This window comes from Cannabis sativa, chromosome 8 (genome assembly GCF_029168945.1).
Source record: "Cannabis sativa cultivar Pink pepper isolate KNU-18-1 chromosome 8, ASM2916894v1, whole genome shotgun sequence".
NCBI classification, from domain to species: domain Eukaryota; kingdom Viridiplantae; phylum Streptophyta; class Magnoliopsida; order Rosales; family Cannabaceae; genus Cannabis; species Cannabis sativa.
In genome coordinates this window covers 38,015,611-38,038,120 of record NC_083608.1, presented here as the reverse complement: position 1 = coordinate 38,038,120, position 22,510 = coordinate 38,015,611, and the positions used below count along the sequence as shown (strand labels likewise).

Below are 22,510 nucleotides of genomic sequence, written 5' to 3'. Positions count from 1 at the left end.
TCGGACCCAATGGTCCGACCATCGGACCTGGTGGGTTTTTTTCTTTTTTTTTTCTTTCGGTTAGAAAGAGATGAAGAGAGAAGGGGGCTGAGATGGGGTGCAGCGTTTGGGTGGTTCGGGGTTGACGTCGACGCCGGAGCTGGGTACACCGTGGACGGTCGTCGGTGAGAGTGGGTTTGGGATGGGTGGCGTCGGCTGAGAGTGGGTTTGGGATGGGTTCTTAGTTTGGCTGAGAGAGAGAGGAAGAGAGAGAGATGGTTTGAAATGTGAGGGGTAGTTTAGGAAAATCATTAAAGTGGTCATATATAACCAATTTTAATGATTATACATTTAGGGGAAAAATTATAGGGTATTTAAAGCATGGAATTTCAAATTTCCCTTTTAATTTTATATATATATATATATATATTTTTAATTCTAAATAATTATTAATCGTGTAGCATTTTTTAATAATAAATAAATCTAAATTAAAATTGATTTGATTTATTAAAAAAATAACTATAAATTATATTATTTGAAAACAATTTTATAGTTAGAAGATTTTTTTTAACATATGATTTTTTAAAAAATAATTATTAACTAAAAAATGATTAAGAAAATGAAAAAAAAATAAAAAAGTTTAATGAGTGGGAGAGAATTAACAACAATTTTATTAAATTATAAATAGATATTTTTATATTTTAAATTTTTGTAGTCACTAATTAGTAAATCATAATTTAAAAGTACGTTCATAGTATTTAGTGTTAAATATTAATTAAAAAGTTGTAAATTTAAAATGTTTAGTATGGTATAGTCAATTAACAGTTTTTAGTCGATAAAATAAAGGAATAAAATATTAGTTCACAATAATATTAACATTTTTTTTTTTAAAGATTTCTAGTATTTTTTATTTGCTACGATATAATACCATACTTATCTTTTTCTCTCTTCTTACTCTTATTCACATTTTTTCCCCAAAACTTAATTAATTAATAACACTATAAAATTAAACAATAAACTTAATTAATAACAATAATTAGGTACCCTAATATATTATAAACATCTTAATGAGAAAGGTTAGGCTCCCTGTTACCTTGTGTCCTGACATTCCTCAAAGCACGTTCAAATACTACACTTTTGTTGTGGTGGACTGCCCCACCGCCTATAATGCCATTCTCGACAGGCCGGCCTTGGTCAACTTTGGAGCAATTACCTCCATTCGACACATGTGCCTTAAATTCCCCACTCGGGAGGCCAGAGTAGGGACAGTGAGGGGAAATCAAGGAGAAGTAAGACAACGTTACAACGCCGCAGTACATTTATTGGTCTTGATGATACGGGGGTCAGGACTAGTTTTGGTAGAAGAACAGGACGAGTTGGACCCTCGTATTGGGTTTGAGGCGGTGTTAGAGGCCATGGAAGATATCAAGGAAGTAAGGGTGTGTGACCCCGACTAATCTAAAGTTATTCGTCTAGGGAAAAGCCTAGAACCGGAGGAGCAAAGTAAAATCATAGACACTATAAAGGCGTCTACGAACGTCTTTGCTTGGTGCCATGGGGATATGACTAGAATAAGTCCCCATGTGATCACCCATGTCCTAAATGTCAACCCAAATGTGCCTCCTGTACAACAAAAAAGACGCACACCAGACCCAATAAAGGCTAACGCCCTGGAAAAAGAGGTGGATAAGTTATTATCCAATATTTTTATCCGGGACGTGTACTACCACGAGTGGTTGGCCAACCCAGTTCTGGTGCCTAAACTAAATGGAACATGGCGAGTTTACATAGAGTTCACCAATCTCAACAAAGCTTGCCCAAAAGATTGTTTCCTGTTGCCTAGAACCAATCAAATGGTAGACACTACCTCAGGGTTCAAGTTATTATCCTTTATGGATGCTTATTCAGGGTGTAATCAAATAAAAATGCATGTCGCTAACCAAGAGTGTACTAGCTTCCAGACTGACAAGGGGGTATACTGCTACCTGGTCATGCCCTTCAGAATGAAAAATGCCGGAGCAACTTACCACCGCATGGTCAACTGGATGTTCAAAGGCCTCCTGGGACGGAACATGGAGGTATATGTAGACGACATGCTGGTCAAATCCAAAACGTGCATGGGCCATGCAGACGACCTCACAGAATGCTTTGAGGTAGTCTGGAGGTATGGGATGAAACTTAATCCCAAAAAATGCACTTTTGGCGTCAAATGAGAAAAATTTCTGGGATTCATAGTGAGTCAACGCGGGATAGATGCAAACCCCGAAATGATACAAGCCTTATTGAGCATGCCCTCCCCAAAAAGACATAAGGATGTGTAGAGTCTAACTGGGAAAGTTGCCACCCTGAGTCGCTTCATCTCCCGCTCAACCGACAAGTGCATCACGTTCTTGAACATCTTGAAGAAGTGCCAAAAGTTTGAATGGACTGAAGAATGCAAAGAGGCATTCAGAAAGTTGAAAGAACACATGGCTAAGTCACCAGTAATGTCAAAACTAGTTCACAAAGAAGACTTATATTTATATTTAGCCGTTTTCGAGAACGCAGTCAGTGCAGCTCTGGTCCGGGAGGAGTAAAAAGTTCAACACCTGGTATATTATGTCAGCAAGAGCATGATATGAGCTAAAATTCGGTATCTTTTGATCGAAAAATTAGCTTTCTATCTCTTAATTTCCTCAAGAAAGCTAAGACCCTACTTCCCAGCTCACTCCATCAAGGTGTTCACAAATCACCCGTTTTGGCAAGTTTTACAAAAGCCTAAGGCCTCAGGAAGGCTCCTCAAGTGGGCCATGGAATTAAGCCAGTTCGACATACAGTACATCCCACACACCTTGATCAAGGGCCAGGCATTAGCAGACTTCATTGTGGAGTGCAATGAGACAGAGGCCAACGCCAGTATGCCAACTCAAGATACGCCCGCGTGGAAGGTATACGTTGATGGGGCGTCCAATGAAAGCGGGTCTAGTGCTAGGATAATAATGATCTCACCTGACAGGATACGACTCTAGGCTGCCCTGCAGTTCACGTTCCCGGCCTCTAGCAACGAAGTTGAGTATGAAGCCTTAATAGGAGGATTGAGATTGACCAAGGCTTTAGGAGCCAATAGAGTGGATGTTTTTTATTGATTCACAACTGGTGGTCAACCAGGTGTCAGGAGAATATTAGACCCGGGGAGAAAAGATGGCTACTTACGTATCAATCGTCAAGGAATTGCTCCAATAGTTTAAGGAATATAAGGTGGAGTGAATCCCACGAGAAAAGAATGCTCATGCAGACTGCTTAGCCAAGCTAGCCTCAGATAGTGAGATAGAGAGGCTGGGGGTGGTACCTGTCGAACACCTTGTGGAACCTAGCATCAGGAACAAAGAAATAGTGGCCATCAACGAACAAAGATCAAATTGGATGGACCCTATCATTAAGTACATACCAATAGGAGAACTGCCTCAAGAAAGGACCATGTCCAGAAAATTACATTACCAAGCTCATCGGTATTTAATGATTGACAGTGTTCTTTATCGAAGGGGGCTCAACATGCCATACTTGAGGTGTGTGTCGGATCCTGAAGCTAGACAGATTATGCAATAGGTCCATGAGAAATTCTGTGGAGACCACACTAGAGGCCCAAGCTTCTCAAAGAAAATGTTAAGACAAGGGTATTTTTGGCCCACAATGAAGAAAGATTGCATAGACTATGTCCTGAGGTGTGATCCATGCCAGAGATTTGCAAACATCCCAAGAGCCCCACCCAATGAGATTACTTTGATGACTAGTCTCTGGCCTTTTGCAGTATGGGAAATATATCTCATTAGATCCCTACCCACTGGAAAGGGTGGGGTAAATATGCCATAGTGGCGGTGGATTATTACACAAAGTGGACGGAGGCTGAATCCATGAAGATTATAACTGCCAAGAAAGCCTTGCACTTTGTCATAAAAAATATTGTATGTCGATACGAGTTACCTCACAAAATAGTCTCAGATAATGAAAAACAATTCGACTGTGATGAATTCACAGATTTTTGCGACCAACACGGAGTCATGAAAAGTTTCTCTACGATCGCAAGGCCACAAAAAAAGGGACAAGCAGAAGCTGTCAATAAAATATTAAAGGTCACCCTAATCAAAAAGTTGTTGGCTTGCAAATAATTGGCTTGAGGAACTGCCACGCGTGTTATGGGCCAACCGAACCACTACAAGAACCACAACCAGACACTCCCCATTCTCAGTGGTGTATGGATGTGAGCCAATGGCCCCGGTTGAATCTATAATCTCGTCCCACAAAAGAGCCACCAATGATCTGGCAACAAATTAAGCATTACTGGAAGAAGCGCTGGATCTAGTAGACGAGCTCCGGGAGGAGTCTCAGATATGCATGGCAGCATACCAAAAGAAGGTGGCAAAATACTTTAACTCCAAAGTCAAAATAGGAAATTTGCCATTGGTGATCTAGTCCTAAGGAGGGTCTTCCTGGCCTCCCAAGAGCCAGGAGTGGGGGTAATTGGGCCAAATTGGGTAGGCCCATACAAAATTGACGATGAAATAGGATTCGAGACTTACAAACTCAAAAGAATTGACGGATCCATAGTACTTAGAGCCTGGAATGCTGACCATCTCCACAAGTACTATCAATAGTTAGGAGTTCAATCTTTACATTCTTCTTTATTCTGTAAGTTAACCTGTCATGAACTAAATATATGTGTTATCCCACATAAAGATTTAAGCTAAGTGACCCAAAAAGCCCTTTTTCACGTCACTTAGGGGGATACTAAGGCATAAAATACGCACAGAAATAGGCTAGATAAAAAAAGAGAGAAGAAGCAAAATGGATATAAACTTACAATAAAAGTTGTCCAAAATGTAAATGACTAAAGGCCTGGGGTCGGGCCATAATAGTCTCCCCTTACCTAAAATAAAGACAGTAAATACAAAAATAAAATTGTCTTAAGAAAAGGGGGAAATAGGTGAAATAAAAAAGAAGAAGTTTATCAATCAATTTGTGGAGGAAGACGAGGACCCCTACGCTCGGCCAAGACAACTTCCAATTTTTTGATCTTCTCCCAAAACCAGGCTGCAACAGCCTCAGGATTGGGGAAGAAGTGAAGGTGAGGTTTGAACTTGTTGGCCTTCCAGCACATAAATGCTCCATCCTCGAAGCACTTTTCACAATGCTTATAGGTAACTAGAGCCAATAAATCATCCATCTCGGCCTTGGTAGCCTCTTTTTGGGTTTTGTCCCAGAACTCGCGAAGCTCCTTGAGTTTAATAGTCAGGTTGGTCATTATCTCCAAGTCAGTCTGATGCAGCTCCTCTAAAGATTTAAGCTTCACAAGGAGTTCCTCGTTCTCCTCTCGGGAATCCCAGAGGTCCTTCTTACCTGAGGCGATGATGTCGTCCTTCGCTTTCAGTGCCGCCTGATGATTTCGCTCCATAAGGGCCTTGTCCTCTCAGGCTTCATTGCAAAGGGCTTCCATCTGGTCCTCTGACTCCCTGAGCTTCCTCATGACCCCGTCCATACCGTCAAACTCTGACACAGTAAACCCTTGATCAATCAAAGTCTTGGAAAGCCGACCAGACTCTACGACAATCTAGCAATCATAAAGGATAAGGTTAGAACTACAAAAATAAAAGCATAAAAGAGACATAGATAATTGTCACTTCTTGCATATAAGGCGACGCTCATGTATTGAATTTGGTAAATGGGAGCGCATGCCGCATACCTCTTGGTAGGAAGTTAGGTCAAATCAACAGTAAAGTGGCTCACCATTTCTGAGGCAAATGGATCCAGGTTAGGCCCCACGAAGCGTTTAAAATAGTCCGTCAGGGGATCCAATTTCAAGTCCCAGACGTCTCCGCATACTTGCCTTAAAAAGGCCCATCATGGGCCTCCCTCAGCCACTTCTTCAGGGCCTTCGCTTTAGCGTCTCCCTTGGGTAATTCTCCCACAGCATAATTATGCTTGGCAATGCAGAGTTAAACCCTTTCCTCGTCAGGGTGAGCAAGAGTTAGAATGACGCCTGGAGGCGCAGGATACTCATCAACTTCAGAAGGAATCCTTGAATCGACACTAGGGTCGGGGGTGTCAACCCTCTTCAGCCTCTTCGAAGGCTTTGGCTTGGTGACAACTATTGGATTATGTTTTACCAGGATCTAGATTTACTACCATGTATGTTGTTTAACATCCTAAATATGAATTTCTAAAACAATGTAATTTAAACACATATAAAGTTTGAGAAACCTTACATTGGGTACAGTGGAATTAAATGACTCCTTCCGCTCAAATCTCTAACCCTTGTATCCTTTCTGTAGCAGAGTATCACCAAGATATGAGCCCGATTCTCCTTCTCTTGAATTGGAATCTTCACATTCTTACACACTATCATTGAGAACCACTTGATGTGTGTGGGCACATACTCTATCACTATTGGGTTCTAAATATTGAAGAGAGAAAGAGAGAGGAAGGATTCGAGAATAGAGAGAAGAGATGGCTCAAGATTTGACTGAAGGCAAGTGTATTCATCATCTTTTAATTTGAGGCCATCGCTATCTATTTATAGGAATCCAACTAGGTTTAGGTTTGAATTATTTGGCATTAAAAAATTGATAAAATAAATGGTAAAATTGACTTAAGTGGCCGGCGATGGATGTGGGCCCCACCACTTTACAATTTTGCCATTTTTTTAACTATTTATCTTATTTTCTCAAAAATATCATATTTTCTAATTCAACCACTTAAATGCCAAAAACTATTTAATTAATAATTAAAATTAATTATCAAATAAAATTGCCAATTAATATATTTATAATTAGACTTAATAAAGTCTCTTAATTAACAAATTAACCCTAGAATCTCTTTTTTTCACAATTAAGCCATAGCTTAGTGAAAATTCATAAACTAGACATAGTCTAATTTTAGAATTATAATTGATTAATTAAAATCAACTAACTGAGTCTTACAAGTAGTATTGTCTCAACTAGTATGAGGATCATGGGCCTATACAACCGAGATTCCAATAAGCAGATCTAGGATCCCTAACTTATTAATTCCTCATTGAATCCACCATAGAACTTGGAATTGCACTCTCAGTTATATAGAACGCTCTATGTGTTCCACGATATAGATATGCTATAAACATTTAACCATCGTTCTAATCTCAATAATTAAAGATTCTCTATAGATGATTTACACTGAGTGGGGACAAATTTGCCGTTTCACCCCCTCAATGTATTTTATTCTTTAAACACTTAGCTTCCTATAAATGATATTTTAGTAAACTAATATAATCACTGAAATAAGAGCTCTTCCATTTATCTTTATGAAGCTAAGCTCAAAGGAAATCATTGTTTTACTTCTATGTCTAGATAGAAGCTATAGATTCCATATCTATGTTTAGCGCTCCCACTCAATTGTACTATCATGTTCCCAAAATGTACGTATCACCCAGACCAAAAGGTAGGCTTAACTAACAAATCAAGGAACACAAATAACACTCTTGAGATCGAGCCTAAGCATGTCAGGATTAAGATCTTTTGATCTAAGATCAACCATTGATATTGACTTAGAAAGATACAGCGGTAAGATTATAATATCTTTACCAAGATCAATATCGGTCCCAATCCAATGTATACTCCATACAACCGAAACTAGCATACTTTGCCAATGTTCTGGAAAGAACATAACACTTATCCAAGGTGTAAGTACACTTTATCGCTGACTATCACATTAGTGTAAATCCAGTGCACTAATGAATCAAGGGACATTATCTTTTGAAGCATATAATCACAATTACCTTCTACTGTGTTGACAACACTGTAATTGTGAATAACTATATGTTCTGGACTTAATAGATTTTATACACATTAAACCATAAAACATAAAAACTACATGACTTCTAATCTTCTATTGATAACAAATCAGATTAGATTGAAATGAGTTTTATTTAGAGCATAAAATGCCAACAACAACACAACCTTTACGCTTCCTGTCAAGAGGAGGAAATACTTCTTCTTTGTCAATAAGGACCACCTCCCGGTTCCCGAGAGCTTCGACAACAGGTCCCTCTAGAGTTACACTTACCCTAGGGTGCACCAGCATGTCTGGTTCGGGGCAATGGGTCTGGGTAAGGGCGTCCAAAAGGTCTGTCCATGGGTTTTGCTGTGCAAAGTAAACAAGAAATCAGAATGACATCAAAAAATTACATGTGCAAGTATAGTACAACAAGAATAGTCCTACCCTGGTGATCTAATTCTGCTCTAACAAATTCACAAATTAAAAAGCTGGTGTCGCATCCCCTAAAAAGCTATCCGAGGGAAGGAACCAACTCGAAGTCATATAGGAGGAATGATCCAAAAGAATTGGTACAGGAGGACCAGAGTCCATCCGAGACTAACCCAAATAATAACTTAAATTGGAGAAATAAAAACTTTTGGCATTATTGCCCCACTGGGAATGGGGCATCCAAAAACTATATAATTTGTTATCAAATTCCATTGGCCTTAAGTCAGCATAGTCTTGGACAGAAGGAACGAAGTGAATGTTCAAAGGAGACTTACAAGCTTCAGAGGTACTTGCACCGGGGGCTCCAGAGTTAGGAACCGGGAATGGAAATTTGGGCCGGACTGGAGTTTTCTCTTTTCCTGCCTCCTCTCGAGAGACCCTTCTTGAATCAGCTTGCAGACCCTGCTCCCTCTTGTGTCTGTACTTATTTTATCTATCCTCCGCGGACAAGATATCTTCCCTGAGCGCTTTCTCACTCCCAAGATTTCAGACGTTGGGGCAGAGCACTTTGGACAAGTTGAAGTCATCAACAGATTGACTCTCCAAGATCAACTTGGCCCTCCTACAGTTAACTGTCGTGACAAGGTCTCCCACGTTCAAATCTTCCTTCCCATAACCGACAAACACTTACGCATGGTTCAAGAAAAGTTGGGTGGGGCCGGTACGGTGCATGGAGGGAATTCTGACCCAGTCCGTTAGCAGGTCTGGACGCTCAAAGGCTTTGAACCTGGAGGATAAGAAGAATTTGTGACGATACACCTTTACATTCTTTTAGAAGTTAAAGGGTACCGGAGTATCATTGGCTGGATGGGTCTGAAGTTTATAAAAATTATCTTTAAATTTGTCCCCCTTCTTGGGGACTGAAAGAAGTTTGTAAAAGTACAAAATTTTTGTAGGACTGGGCGGAGCCCAGTTCTTGGCTACATAAAAAATAAACAAGCCTGACAACAGGCGGTAGGCTTGCGAAATCAGTTGGTAGGGTGAAAGTTTGACAAAGATAAACAACTCGATGAAATAGTCCTAGAGGGGAAGCATGGCTCCGGACATCAGATGAGTCTAACTCCATGCCCCAAAGTCGTTATAGTTGTGGTTTGGCATCTCCTCATCCCTGGGAAGGCGATGTTAAACTTTGGAACTGGAGGGTTTTATCCCCACAATGGTGACAATCTTCTCCAGTTGATGGGTGCAGGTCGACGTTGAGTGCAGTTCGTCAGCCTCCCAACTGGTGGAATGACATGCAAACTTCTTGTAGATGATAGGGCCCTTCATGACGTCCTCCAAGGTGGCCAACTTCTTTGGCCCCTTTTTCGAAGATTTCCTTCTGATGGCCACAGGGGTAGACATGGAATGGACTTGATGAAGATTGAAGATTTCTTGGTCAAACCTAAAGAAATCGTGCATGTGAAGGTCTCGAAGGACTTCACTCATCTAAAATAACAAAAATCCACCAGTTAGCCCCCCACATCAAACCCTAAAGTCAAAAAGGGGAATGGGGGTCCCCTATCTGCTGGAAAGAGGCCCCCTCAGGATGTCTGCCAAAAGGAACCCAGCGATTCACAAAGGCAAACATCGGGTGCAAAACATCCAAGAAAGAAATGAAAGGAAATGTGGGAGTACGAAAATCACTTCGAACAACCTGAAAAGGGCACACGAAAAACCCTCATTTTCAACCTTTTTCTAAGAAAAGAGAGAAACAACGCATACACAATGAAAATAGTAAATAAAATAAAATGTATAAAGGGCATAGGTCATCGGACGCCTGACGAAGGGGGCGTCACTGCCGTTTCGAGGAAACCAAGTAAGTCAAATGAAAACACATTTTATCATCACTACTTGCCCTAATAGGTAAAAGAAATGTATGAACAAAAAACTTACATAAAGACGGCAAGGCAGAGGCCGACGAGGCCTGGTGGTAATACTTTGCCTGACAGCAGCAGAGAAAGAGCAGAAGAAAGTTAGAGGCGTCTGAAATTTTATCGAATGGGTTTGATAATCTAGAAAGTAAAGGGTGGTGAAAATTACCCAGTTGGAGAAAGTGTTGGCTTTTATAGACTATTTAAGATACGAGGCAGTGTCGATTAGGCACCATCGTACGGTAAGGATTCACAACGGTTCAAATTCCGTGATCCAACGGATGGGATGAACGAGTATGATAAAGAGAAAGGGTAGTTGAAACGCTTGAGTACCTTTCTGAGACCAGCATTGATGGAAGGGTCTGTAAATAGGCGAGAAGCGAATCGTTGCCTACAAAAGAAACAAAAGCCAATGATGATGGTCATAAATAGTACTGTAACACCCTAACTATCTTAGGCGTATTACGTGATTTTTAAACGTACTGTGCAGCTCGTTGCTAATCAACGAGGTTTATGGAAAAACGTGATTAATTAAAATTTTGCTTTTTAATTAAACTTATAAACCATTTTACAAAAGACTCGGGATCCCGATTTATAAAATCATTTACAAAAGTTTTAACTGATTAACTATTACATAAAATTAAATGTCGTCTAACGACCAGTTACAAAATTCAGCCTTGCTGTCCCGAGGATCGTACGCTCCAGGCCTAACCGCCCCGACATGTACAACCTTCATAAGCTCGCTCACGGTCCATCAGCACTAGCCTTGCCTTTACCTACACATGAACATAAACTGTGAGTCGACAGACTCAGTAAGAAAAGCATAATAATACTCATACATAATACTAACTGCCGTGTCCAACACGATACTGAGTCCCGCTACTGCCATGTCCAACATGGTACTGAGCCACTACTGCCATGTCCAACATGGTACTGAGTTCTGAACGTTCATAGGGACGGTACTATTGACACGTAACAACCTGATCGGTCGAACCGGTCATACTCCATTCGGTCATACTCCGGCTCGTACCGACGTGTTACTATATCCTCCCGATCGGTCGAACCGGTCATACTCCGTCTTGGTCATACTCGGCTGTCACCGACGGGATACGTCAATAGCACGGAACCACCAACCAAGTGTCGGCTGATCGGTCAAAGCCCGGTCATACTCCGCCTTGGTCATACTCCGGCTGTACCGACGTGACGGGGTTGGATGGTTCGAAGCCAACATACAACTAATGTAATCTAACGGGCTTCCTACATGCTCGCTAAACATGTAATCTACATATGCATACCGTTATACTAATCTTACCCGGATTCCGAATTCGGGTGTGCGGTCAACCCGACCGGAACCGAAGCCGAGCGGCGGACATCGGCTCCTAAACCATAAAAATCACAACGCTATAAGTGACACGCTAAATCACTTCCCGGGGACTAAAACTAGGAACTAAAAGTTTCCCTATCGATAAAAAGCATGGCAATACCCCTAAAAACATAAAAACGAGGAAAACTAGGGTTCGGAAAAATTCCCCAACCGGCAGACCGGTTGCCCAACCGGAATTCCGGTTCCTCGCAGGCAGCCAACTAAAATTCTCATAACTCGACCAATTCAACCCCAATTGGTCCCAAACTTTCCAGACCTGTTCTAAACTATCCCTAGAACAAATCCAAGGCATCAAAACCACCCAGAAACCTCAAACATGAAAAATGCCATTGGAGCTCAAGCTTGAGTTCTAAACTCAAACTTGAGCAAAAACACCTAAACATGCAATCAAACCAACTTAATTCTACATAATCAAGCTCAAAATAACCTCTGGAAACTCAAGCAAACATCCTCAACAACACAGCAACAAAATATAACATTTTCTCTCAAAAATCACATATTTTGCATAGGAAATTCAAAGCTTTAAACAACACCACTAGCATGCATTAAAACCTATATAATCCATCCATTTAAAACCTAATTAAGCTACTGCAAACAACAATTAAGCCCAGCAACAAACAGCCATACAATCTAACATGCAACCTACCATTTTCACATTAAAAACATCAAGAACACAAAGAAAGGTTGAGAACCACTTACAAGCAACTAAGGATCACAAAATCTACACAAGAAAGACTTGAATCACCAAGAAAAATTCCTCCTCCTTGCTGCTCAAAGATGGCCGAAAAGAGAGAGGCTTGAGAGAGTTTCTTTTGAAATTTTCTTTCTTTTCTACACTTAGCATAATTTGTAAAAATTGGAAAATAAACTAAAGCCACTTATCTCATTTACTTCAGCCAATAAAATAAACAAATAACATTTATTTTTCAAATAAACAAGTCACTAAAAGACAAAAAGTCATTGGGGCAAAAAGACCATTTTGCCCCTCCATTCTAAAATCACATAAAAATCACTAAAGGGGTATTTTTGGGACATTCTAAATTCCCGGCCATTCCCGACATTCCCAATGTCTAAAACCCGTCCCCAAACTACTAACATACTAAGTTGTGATTTCTACTGAGCCAAACGCCGAGTTCCAAAATACCGGACACCGGAAATGCAGAATATGCAAGCTACTGAATAACATAAATAACAGTACAATAAATTATTTAAATAGCTATAAATAATTTCATGATTAATCATAAACAACTGATAATTTCCAAATTAACTAAGCGGGCTTTACAAGTACCCACGCGCCTAGGGCATGTGCCATCTCATTTATTGATACCGAAGATGACTCACAAGTCTCATTTACCTAAAACTAAATAAGACTTAGGGGTAAATGTTGTTCTGGTTTATTCCCAATATACGTGGCAACTGTTGTGTGTGGCATGTGATTGACATAGACACGCCACCCGGAGAAGAGTTAAGTTTAATTAAAGAAACAACAAGTGTGGTTCATGATGCTAGTTCCCAGACATGAACTAAAGACCCATCTTCTCCTCCGGGAGTCAAGACATAGATAGGCGTCTCTGGGCCAGAAAGGCTTGAGTTGAACTGTCACTTTGCATTTAATGCAGCATAGAGAAAACGTCTGTGAATGCCCATATGATGACGCGTCAGATATCATAAACCTGATTTAGGGCGATTACACGATAATCAAAGGAGCTAGTGACGGCTCCATCATGAAGAATCACATTAATTAAGAAGAAATGAGGGCTAATCTCATCTTACACCTACGCAGCCTACTACGTAGGTTATGCATGCCCTATTTTGTACCTTCTAGAAACTTGTGCATGCCCACAGTTGGCACTTAAAGACAAGTTACTCCTTTTCTTATTCCCACCAATCTATATAAATACCCCTCATTAAAAATGAGGAGGGGGAGGGAAAAACAAAAGTAACACAAAGATACTCTCATTAATAATAGAGACTCGTTGACTACGACTCATTAATGCCTGAACCACGTAAAAATCACATGCATTAATTATCTCTAAGCTCTCATCATTATCTTATTTAATTAGTTGCCGAAAATCTCAGTCAACACTTGTAATTCATTTTATTAACTTGTTAATACTTGGACTAATTTCAATATTTGTGTAATATATAATGATAATTTAATTAATTTCTTTTATGAAATGAAATTAAGTATCTTGGCTAATCATAAAATTAATTTAAATAATATTAAATTTACCTTTTAAAAAAATAAATATTTAATTTAAATTTAAATTGAATAATATAATAAATAAACTAATAAATATATAATTTTAAAAAATTAATTTTATGATTTATATTTAGTTTTTAGCGTCGGTTAAAATGCCATTTAGTGTCGGTTATAAGGACATTTGGCGTCAGTTATTGGGATATAATAGGGTATATATGGCGCCAATTCTATTGTAATAACCGACGTCATAGGGTAACTTTTAGCGTCGGTTGTTTTCAATCTTATAGCATCGCTCAAATCAGCATCGGTAGCAAATTTTGTCAAAATCGACGCTGAAATGCCTTAAAAACCGTCTCTAAAATCCATAATTACAGTAGTGATGCTAGCCACATTTGCCATCAATAGAAGAAAAGACTCTCATATTATGTTAGAACTGTTGAATAATTGAAAGAGAATGAGAGAAAAAAGAATTGTAAAGAAATGATATAAAATTATTAATCTCAAATGTATTAATGTTGGTAATCCGATACAATATTATATCCTTATACAATCAGGAAATAATAACAAACTATTAACTAAGTGCACATTAATTTTATTTTTAACTTTTAGGCTTAATTCATTATATTATATTTTAAATATATTAATTAGTACTGAACTGATTATAGTTGTAGATACAATACACCTACAATATCCACTTGTTTGAGATTAAGTTTTTTTTTTAAAAAAAAAAGCTTGTTATCTAAGGTCGTGATCATATCCTTGTCCTAGACATTTGTTAATTAAAATATTATTTATATTGATAGATATAAATGAGTTCGTGATTTGTACGTAACACATTAATTGTATTGTTGACAACACATGCAAATGGACGACATAAATAGGGCTGAACGAGGGCCGGTCCTGTTCAGCTCTACCTGTCTTATATTATTTGTTTTCTTTTGTTTTAGGAATGTTACGTATACGTTGATTGAGTTGGAGCAATATTAACCATTAATTATTAAGTCAAACATTTATAATAATGTTAGAAAATGATGGAAAAACACTTGAAATAATTATATATTTGGGCACTCACATGTTCTAAAATGAAAAAGTTTTAAAATATTTAATGAAACAAATTACTAAAAACATACTACGTACATAGATAATTATGCTTTAAATTAATTATGTTTTTATTTTAAAGTTTTTTTAAAATTTATTATTTGTGCTATATATTTATAAAATATTATTTATTGTTCTAAATATATATTTTATTAATTATTTTACTGGTTATAATAAAATTTACAAATTATTATAAGTATATATATACATATTTTTAATTATTTTTAAAATAAAAAATTATCGTAAAATTCAAGTTTAGATATATATATTTTATTTAGATGTAATTTTTATTTTTAAATATATATAATTAAATTAAATTGTTTATATAAAATTTTTATATAATTTTTTTAAAAATATATATAATAATATTATAAAATTAATAAAAAAATTCTGTTAGATAATTGAGATATTATATTAAAATTAATATAAAAAATTAAAAAATCTTATTAAACTAAAAATTCTAAAAACATCATACAATTATTAATACAACTCCAGCCAAATTTAGCCAGCGGTTTGAGCGTCCATGCATGTGGTTTCTGTGTATTAATTCTCGATAGACTACATATGTATTAATATCCTACTCATTACTTCTCTTACTCATCATATAAATATATTATTTATATAAAATGTGTATAATATCCTACTCATTATTCTCTTACGTATCCAAAAAAAAAATTCTCTTACACCATACATATGTACACTTACATGTAATCCTTGCATATATATATAATCTTAAGACTATATATAATGAAGATTGTACCAGTATAATTTTATTTTATTCATTATTGTTTTTTTTTTTTTTTTTTTTTTTTTTTTGAATCAAAATATGATTTTATTTAATAACTTTCAGCAGAAACAATAGAGTTTAAGACAAAAGGAGCATCGTGCTCACTGAAAGTACAATCTGGCAAAGAACAAGAACCTCTCGCAACACAATGAGCGGCCTTATTCGCAGATCGTTTAACAAAACATAAAGAAACATTATTTAGAGTAGCCATCAAATCCCGACAGTCCCGCACAAGCATTCCAAATTGAGATGGCATGTTAACTGAACCTTTAATAGCTTGCACAACAACTAAAGCATCAGTTTCCACCACCACATTAGACCATTGCTTTCTTTTAATCCAACTCAATGCTTCCTTGACACCAATTACCTCCGCTACTCCTGGATGAACAGCTCCAAAACGACTCCCAGAAACAGCTTCAATAAGGCGACAAGAATGATCTCGGACCACTAACCCAAATCCAAACTTGTTTTCTTCTTGAAAAATAGCTCCGTCAACATTAATCTTGACCATATTCAACAATGGTTTCCTCCAACGCTCACTAACATTATTAATATCATCTATTAATAATGCCCCCATTTTTTGTGATTGAGCATTCTTCCATTGATCAAGAACCACTCTAGCCGACCGAACTACTTCAATAGCAGAACAAGTTTTTTCATTCCAAACTAGATCATTACGAACAGCCCAAATTTTCCAACCCACCATAGCTACTTCCCTAACCACCTCTGTTGTATTACAAGAGGTAATATTAAAGAACCAATCCCCAAAGTCGTGCACAGGTACAGCCCCCAAAACAACACTGGAAACATTCCAACAAGCACGGCTGAAAGCACAATTCAGCAGCACATGACAAATGGTTTCGGGTGCTTGATGACAAAAGGGACACATGTTATCAACATTCACATGCCTAGTATTCAACTGCACTCTTGTGGGAAGACAGCCAGAAGCTGCACGCCAGAGAAAGTGCTGCACTTTTGGAGGTATATCAATCTTCCACAATTGTTTGTATCCCTGCTGAACAAACATGTCCACTGCTGCAGAATTCTGCAGAAAGTTATAAGCACTTTTTATTGTGTACAGCCCAGAATTTTCCAGCCGCCAATACCAAGAATCCCTCTCCACACGCTCGCTCAACTGAATAGACAATATCAGTTGTCGATCTCTTTCCCCGAACAGGTCTTGAATGACATCCAAATCCCATGATCTGTGCCCAACCGAAAGCAAACTGTGCACCATTTGACCCTCCAATGCAGGGTGATCTGAGATGACAAAGGGATTATTTGCCTCAGGAAGCCACGGGTCCTGAATGATGTTCACAGTAGTCCCATCACCAATAGCTTTTCTCACGCCAGACACAACTAGATCTTTTGCTTCATAGATGCTTCTCCAAATAAAACTTGGGTTCGGTCCAAGGCTAGCAGTAAGATAAGACCCCGAAGGGTAATATCTTGCTTTGTAGATTCTACTAACCAAGGAATTTTCATTATTCAACAATCTCCACCCTTGTTTTCCAAGAAAAGCTAAATTATAGTTGTGAAGATCCCGAAAGCCAATACCACCTTTATCTTTATGCCGACAAAGACGCTTCCAACTCATCCAACTCACACCCTTACTAGTAGAACTAGCTTGAGATTTCCACCAAAATTTAGACATTAAACCCTCAAGATTAGAACAAATCTCTTTAGTCAATAAGAACACGCTCATAGCATAAGAAGGCAAAGCTTGAGCCACCGATTTAAGCAACACTTCCTTACCGGCCTTTGACAAGAATCGACTTTCCCAAGAGAAGATTTTCTTCTGCATTTTGTCCTTAAGGAAACCCAAGATGGCATTTTTATTCCTTCCCATGATACAAGGTAACCCCAAGTAAAAGCTATTCTCCAAAGCCTCCACCATTCCCAACATCTCGCTCATCCTCTGTCTAGTAACATCACTAGTGTTATTACTGAAAAAGATGGATGACTTAGCATAGTTTACCTGTTGGCCAGAAGCGCGTTGATACACTTGAAGCAATTGTAGAACTCTAGAGGCTTCACTCTCATTAGCCTTACAGTACACATAGCTATCGTCAGCGAATAACATATGAGAAACACGAGGGGCTCCTCTAGCAACTTGACAACCCGTCAACCAACGATTACGCTCATACTGTTGCAAGAGAGAAGAAAGACCCTCAGCACACACCAAGAAAAGGTAAGGTGATAGCGGATCACCTTGCCTGATACCTCTCCGTGGAAGAATAGGCCCCATTACTTTGCCTCCATAAGTAACATTATAAGCAACTGTTGACACACAACACATAATGAGGGAGACAATTTTCCTACAGAAACCCATCCGGAGCAACATAGCTTCCAAAAAAGACCAACCAACACGATCATAAGCCTTACTCATATCGAGTTTGAGTGCCATACAACCTTCCTTACCCACTCTTTTCCTTTTCAAATAATGCATAATCTCAAATGAGACCATGATATTATCAGAAATCAACCGGCCTGGAAGGAAAGCACTTTGAGTAGTAGAGATAGCATTCGGTAAAGCAATCTTCAATCTATTAGCAATCACCTTAGAAATAACTTTGTAAACGACATTACACAACGAGATTGGTCTTAGATCACTCATAGATTCAGGCACCTTTTTCTTAGGGATTAACACAATATTAGTATTATTCAGACCACTAGGAAGAGTTTCATCAATGAAGAAAGTTCTTACCAATTTGACAATATCATCACCCACAATATGCCAAAATTTCTGATAAAAACCCGGTGTCATGCCATCAGGACCTGGCGATTTGTCTGGGTGCATCTGAAATAAAGTTTTTTTTATCTCCTCAGTAGTAACGGGTTCAATTAAAACATCATTTTGTTCCTCCCTAATAGTCGGCTGAAGGCAGTTAAGAACATCCCTATAATCACCATCCTCAAAAGCAAAAAGTTGCTGAAAATAACTTGTTACCACATTTGGCAACTCATCTTCCCAACCAACCCACTCTCCATTATTATTTCGCAGCTTGTGGATGAGATTACTACGGCGCCGTGAAGTGGCTTTAGCATGGAAGAATTTAGAATTTTGATCCCCTTCTCGTAACCATAGTTGCTTACTCCGTTGCTTCCAAAATATCTCGCGTTGTAGCAAGATGTTATTTAAATTATTCTGGGCTTCTTTATACTTTGTCACAGCAGCCACATCTCGTCCCGTCTTCCACTTTCTTATTTCAGCTTTGCACTCATGAATTCGCTTTTTAAAATTACCGGTGTAATCACTTCCCCAAGCAAGTAGCATTTCTCCACATTGTTGCACTTTATCCATTAATGGCAAACCGGCTGTTTGTAGCCATTTTTCCTCAACCATTCTCAAACAAATAGGCTCCTTCAACCAACAATTCTCAAATCTGAAGGTCTTATTTCTAACAGGTGCCACGGCCATAACAGTATTCAACAAAAGAGGGCAATGATCAGAGGTAGAGACCTCGAGATTAAAGAGCTTACCCGTAGGAAATAAATCCAGCCATCTTTGAGATACTAAAGCTCTGTCAATGCGGACTTCTATCCAATCGTTGGTGCCTCTCCCACGCTCCCAAGTATAGGGGTATCCATTCAAATCCATATCATGAAGATCACAATCCTCCAACACTCCGCAAAAACCGTCAATGAGCCAATTCGGGTACAAATTACCACCACGTTTGTCTTGTTGGGAAGTTACATTATTGAGATCACCAATAATGCACCAAGGAAGATCATATCTCGCCTTTAAATTTCTCAACAGCTCCCATGTTCTCTTTCTCAAATTCCTATTCGGCTCCCCATAAAGCCCCGTAAGTCTCCATGTTTCACCTTCACTACTCTTAACCGAAACATCAATGTAGTTTGTACCAACACCAAGTACATGAATCTCAGTATTATCCCGCCACAACATTGCCACACCTCCACTTCGACCTTGAACATCAACAGCCATAGCTCCTTCAAACCCAAGAGAGACTCTTAACTTTTCCACCATATCTTTTCTAGACAATGTCTCACAAAGAAAAACAATATCGGGCTTCTTTTGGACAACAAGGTCCTTTATGAATTGAAAAGCCCATGGGTTCCCAAGCCCATGGCAATTCCAAGATATTAGACTCATAATGTCTGGTGGGCCTGAGAACCAAGACCCACCTTCATCATGTTTTTTGAGCCCACTTCAAACTCATTGACTTGTGCCATAATCAAATCTTCTTTGTCCATTGCCACCTCACCCCCACTAATCACGTCCCCAGTATCCATCCTTCTCTTTTTTGTTTCCAAATAAAGAGTCATTTCCTTATGAGCAGAGTTGACTCTTTCCAAATCACTATCATCTTCATCTTCCACCACAATCTTTCCTTTTTGCACATCTCCTCCATTACTCCCCTGGATATCATCTCCTAAAATCAAGGACCCCCCATTACGTTCTGAAATCATGGGATCAGTTTCCATGATTTTAGCATCAGCACCACCATGCGTAACAGCCCCTGCCCTCCGATCACCGCCACCAACATCAGACTGGAGGTCGTCATTACCAGTTTTCAGCCATTGTGCACCTATTAGATAATTCCTTTTCCGAGTCTGCGCCTTCATAGCAATACCGTAAGGCTTAACAACCTGACTAAGATCTTGTTCAAAACGTTTTGGACAGAAGCGTTCGGAATGCCCAATGATACCACACACAAAACAGAATGTAGGCAAATGTTCGTACTTGAAATTAGCCCAAATCCACTCTCCATTCTCCTTACACAACTTCATCCTTCTTTTCAATGGTTTCTCAATATCTACGGTAGCCCGAACACGTAAATAATCCCGCCAAATGCCATTAAAATTCTTCGGGTCAGTTTTTACAAAAGTCCCCACGTAAGTCGCAGCACTTCTCACCACTTTTTCCATCATAAATCCCGAAACAAGATCATGGATTTGAATCCACATATCTAGTTTGTGAAGATGAACCATCCTTGGATTTTCCCCTCTCTTCAGTCTATGGAAAATCAGCGGAGCTTTGTTAAACGTCCATGGACTACCATCGATCACATTTTGAATATCAATTTCATGATAAAATTGAAACAAATATCGATTCGTATCCAACTCCTTGACATAAACTCCCTTTCCCGGTTGCCAAAGGGAGGCCATCAGATGTCTCATGGCATCAAAATCAATACCTCTACCGCTTAAAAACTTTCCCACAAGGCACCATCTGTCATCAAAAATCAGTTCCTCACCCTCCGCCTCCTCTTCAATCAGTATTCCCTCTTCCTCATCATCGATTTGTATCTGAGCATACCTTTCATCAATTCCATTAATCTGATTACTACTAGAAGCCATACCGCAAGTCAACCTTAACCACACACTGACAGGGACAAATGAAAGAACAACAAAGGACAAAAGACTCACTCACAACATGTCAAAAGGAACCCATGATATGTGTTTGTTGTGCATACATTCATAGTTTCTTTGTATTAGCTAATTAAAAAGTTATAATGACACTCAAATCACACATGATATGTGTTTGTTGTGCATACAATTAAATATGACGTATTCTCCGCTTAAAAATATTCAAGTACAGATTAATAGTTTTAATTATATCGTATGTAATTTGAATGTATAAAATTGAGTGTTATCATTACATGATAATTAACCAAAAAAAAAAAGGAACAAATTAGCTATATTTGGAAGAAGTCATATATGCACAGGAATATAATTAAGATTAATATTAATACAGTAAATATTATTAATTAAATTAGAATAATTAACGAGTTATTAATGATAATTAGAGTTATAATTATTTAAATATGTGTCAGCTTTGTATTGAACTAAATTTATATAATTATTTTTGGGATGACCGACAACATGTGGGCGATGTTACTAATGACACTATATGCATGTGCTATCACAATTCACAAATAGCACTTCATCTGAGATTGCGATCAAAGATATTATCACTCTATTTTAGTCCTTCCTATACTAACCACTTCACTTCACTTCACTTCATCATCATCAAGCCCAAGCCCATGGCTAAGGGCTCGACCTCCCTCCCATTACAAATTTTGTGGGACAAGATGACAAAATTAGTATTTTCATGCATTTATCATCGCATATTAATTAATAAATTTATATTGTATTTATATTTATTTACAAAAGTCTCTTATCATGTTCTTGTCTTTTGTGCCTAAAACAATATTTCTACACGCGTAGACCAGTGATTTTTCATAAATGTCGCACTCAATTATTACAATACGAAAAAACTAGTTAGACAAAGAGACCATATTAATTAATTTCCTTTATTATGCTGTAATCTTATTTTCAACTTCTCCAATAATTCATGTGGCTATTCAAGAGAATATTACTTCATAGAACTTTTTATAGTATTAATTATATTTACACTATTGCAACTAAACCCTTCCCCTAAAAGGATATAGAACTTCATATATTATTTAGTTATATTTCTGCTTTGCAAGTATGATATTTCTTAGACATTTTTGATAATATTGTAATTTTTATTTTGGCATTTCTAATTTTTAAAATTTTAGCGATTAGAAAAGAACCAGAAAAGGGTGATTTAGTTACAATTTGGAATCTTTTATCATATGTTTGGTCTCATTTTTGTTGTTTTTGAAACATTAACGTAACAAGCATGCATTAATTCTTAAAACTACATATATTATATATAATAGAAAAAAATTTGACTTGATTAATTAACTATAATATATATTTCTTGGTTAAATAAATTATACAACAGTGTGTATCTGATACACACTGATCCGAATCAAAAAGGAGAACTGCGTGAAATAAGGATTGAGAAAAAAAAACATTATATTAAATTGATTAAGGTACGTATACGTGAGTCTGACGCCGGGCCATGCCATTGTCGGAGAGTATAGGTAGGACCCTCCTATATCATATATTCATATGTACAAATGTATATATATTTA

At 38.0% G+C, this 22,510-nt stretch overlaps 1 protein-coding gene across 1 annotated transcript; it reads right to left on the bottom strand.

Moving 5' to 3' along the window:
- Positions 1 to 15,627: 15,627 nt before the first annotated feature.
- Positions 15,628 to 19,569, bottom strand: LOC133030597 (uncharacterized). Its single transcript, XM_061103390.1, has one exon. It carries the CDS (start codon positions 19,567 to 19,569, stop codon positions 15,628 to 15,630), a length of 3,942 nt encoding a protein of 1,313 aa, XP_060959373.1.
- Positions 19,570 to 22,510: the final 2,941 nt, after the last annotated feature.

Coding starts and splice junctions, on each gene's coding strand:
- LOC133030597 (XM_061103390.1), bottom strand. CDS start 19,569: ATGGTGGAAAAGTTAAGAGTCTCTCTTGGGTTTGAAGGAGCTATGGCT.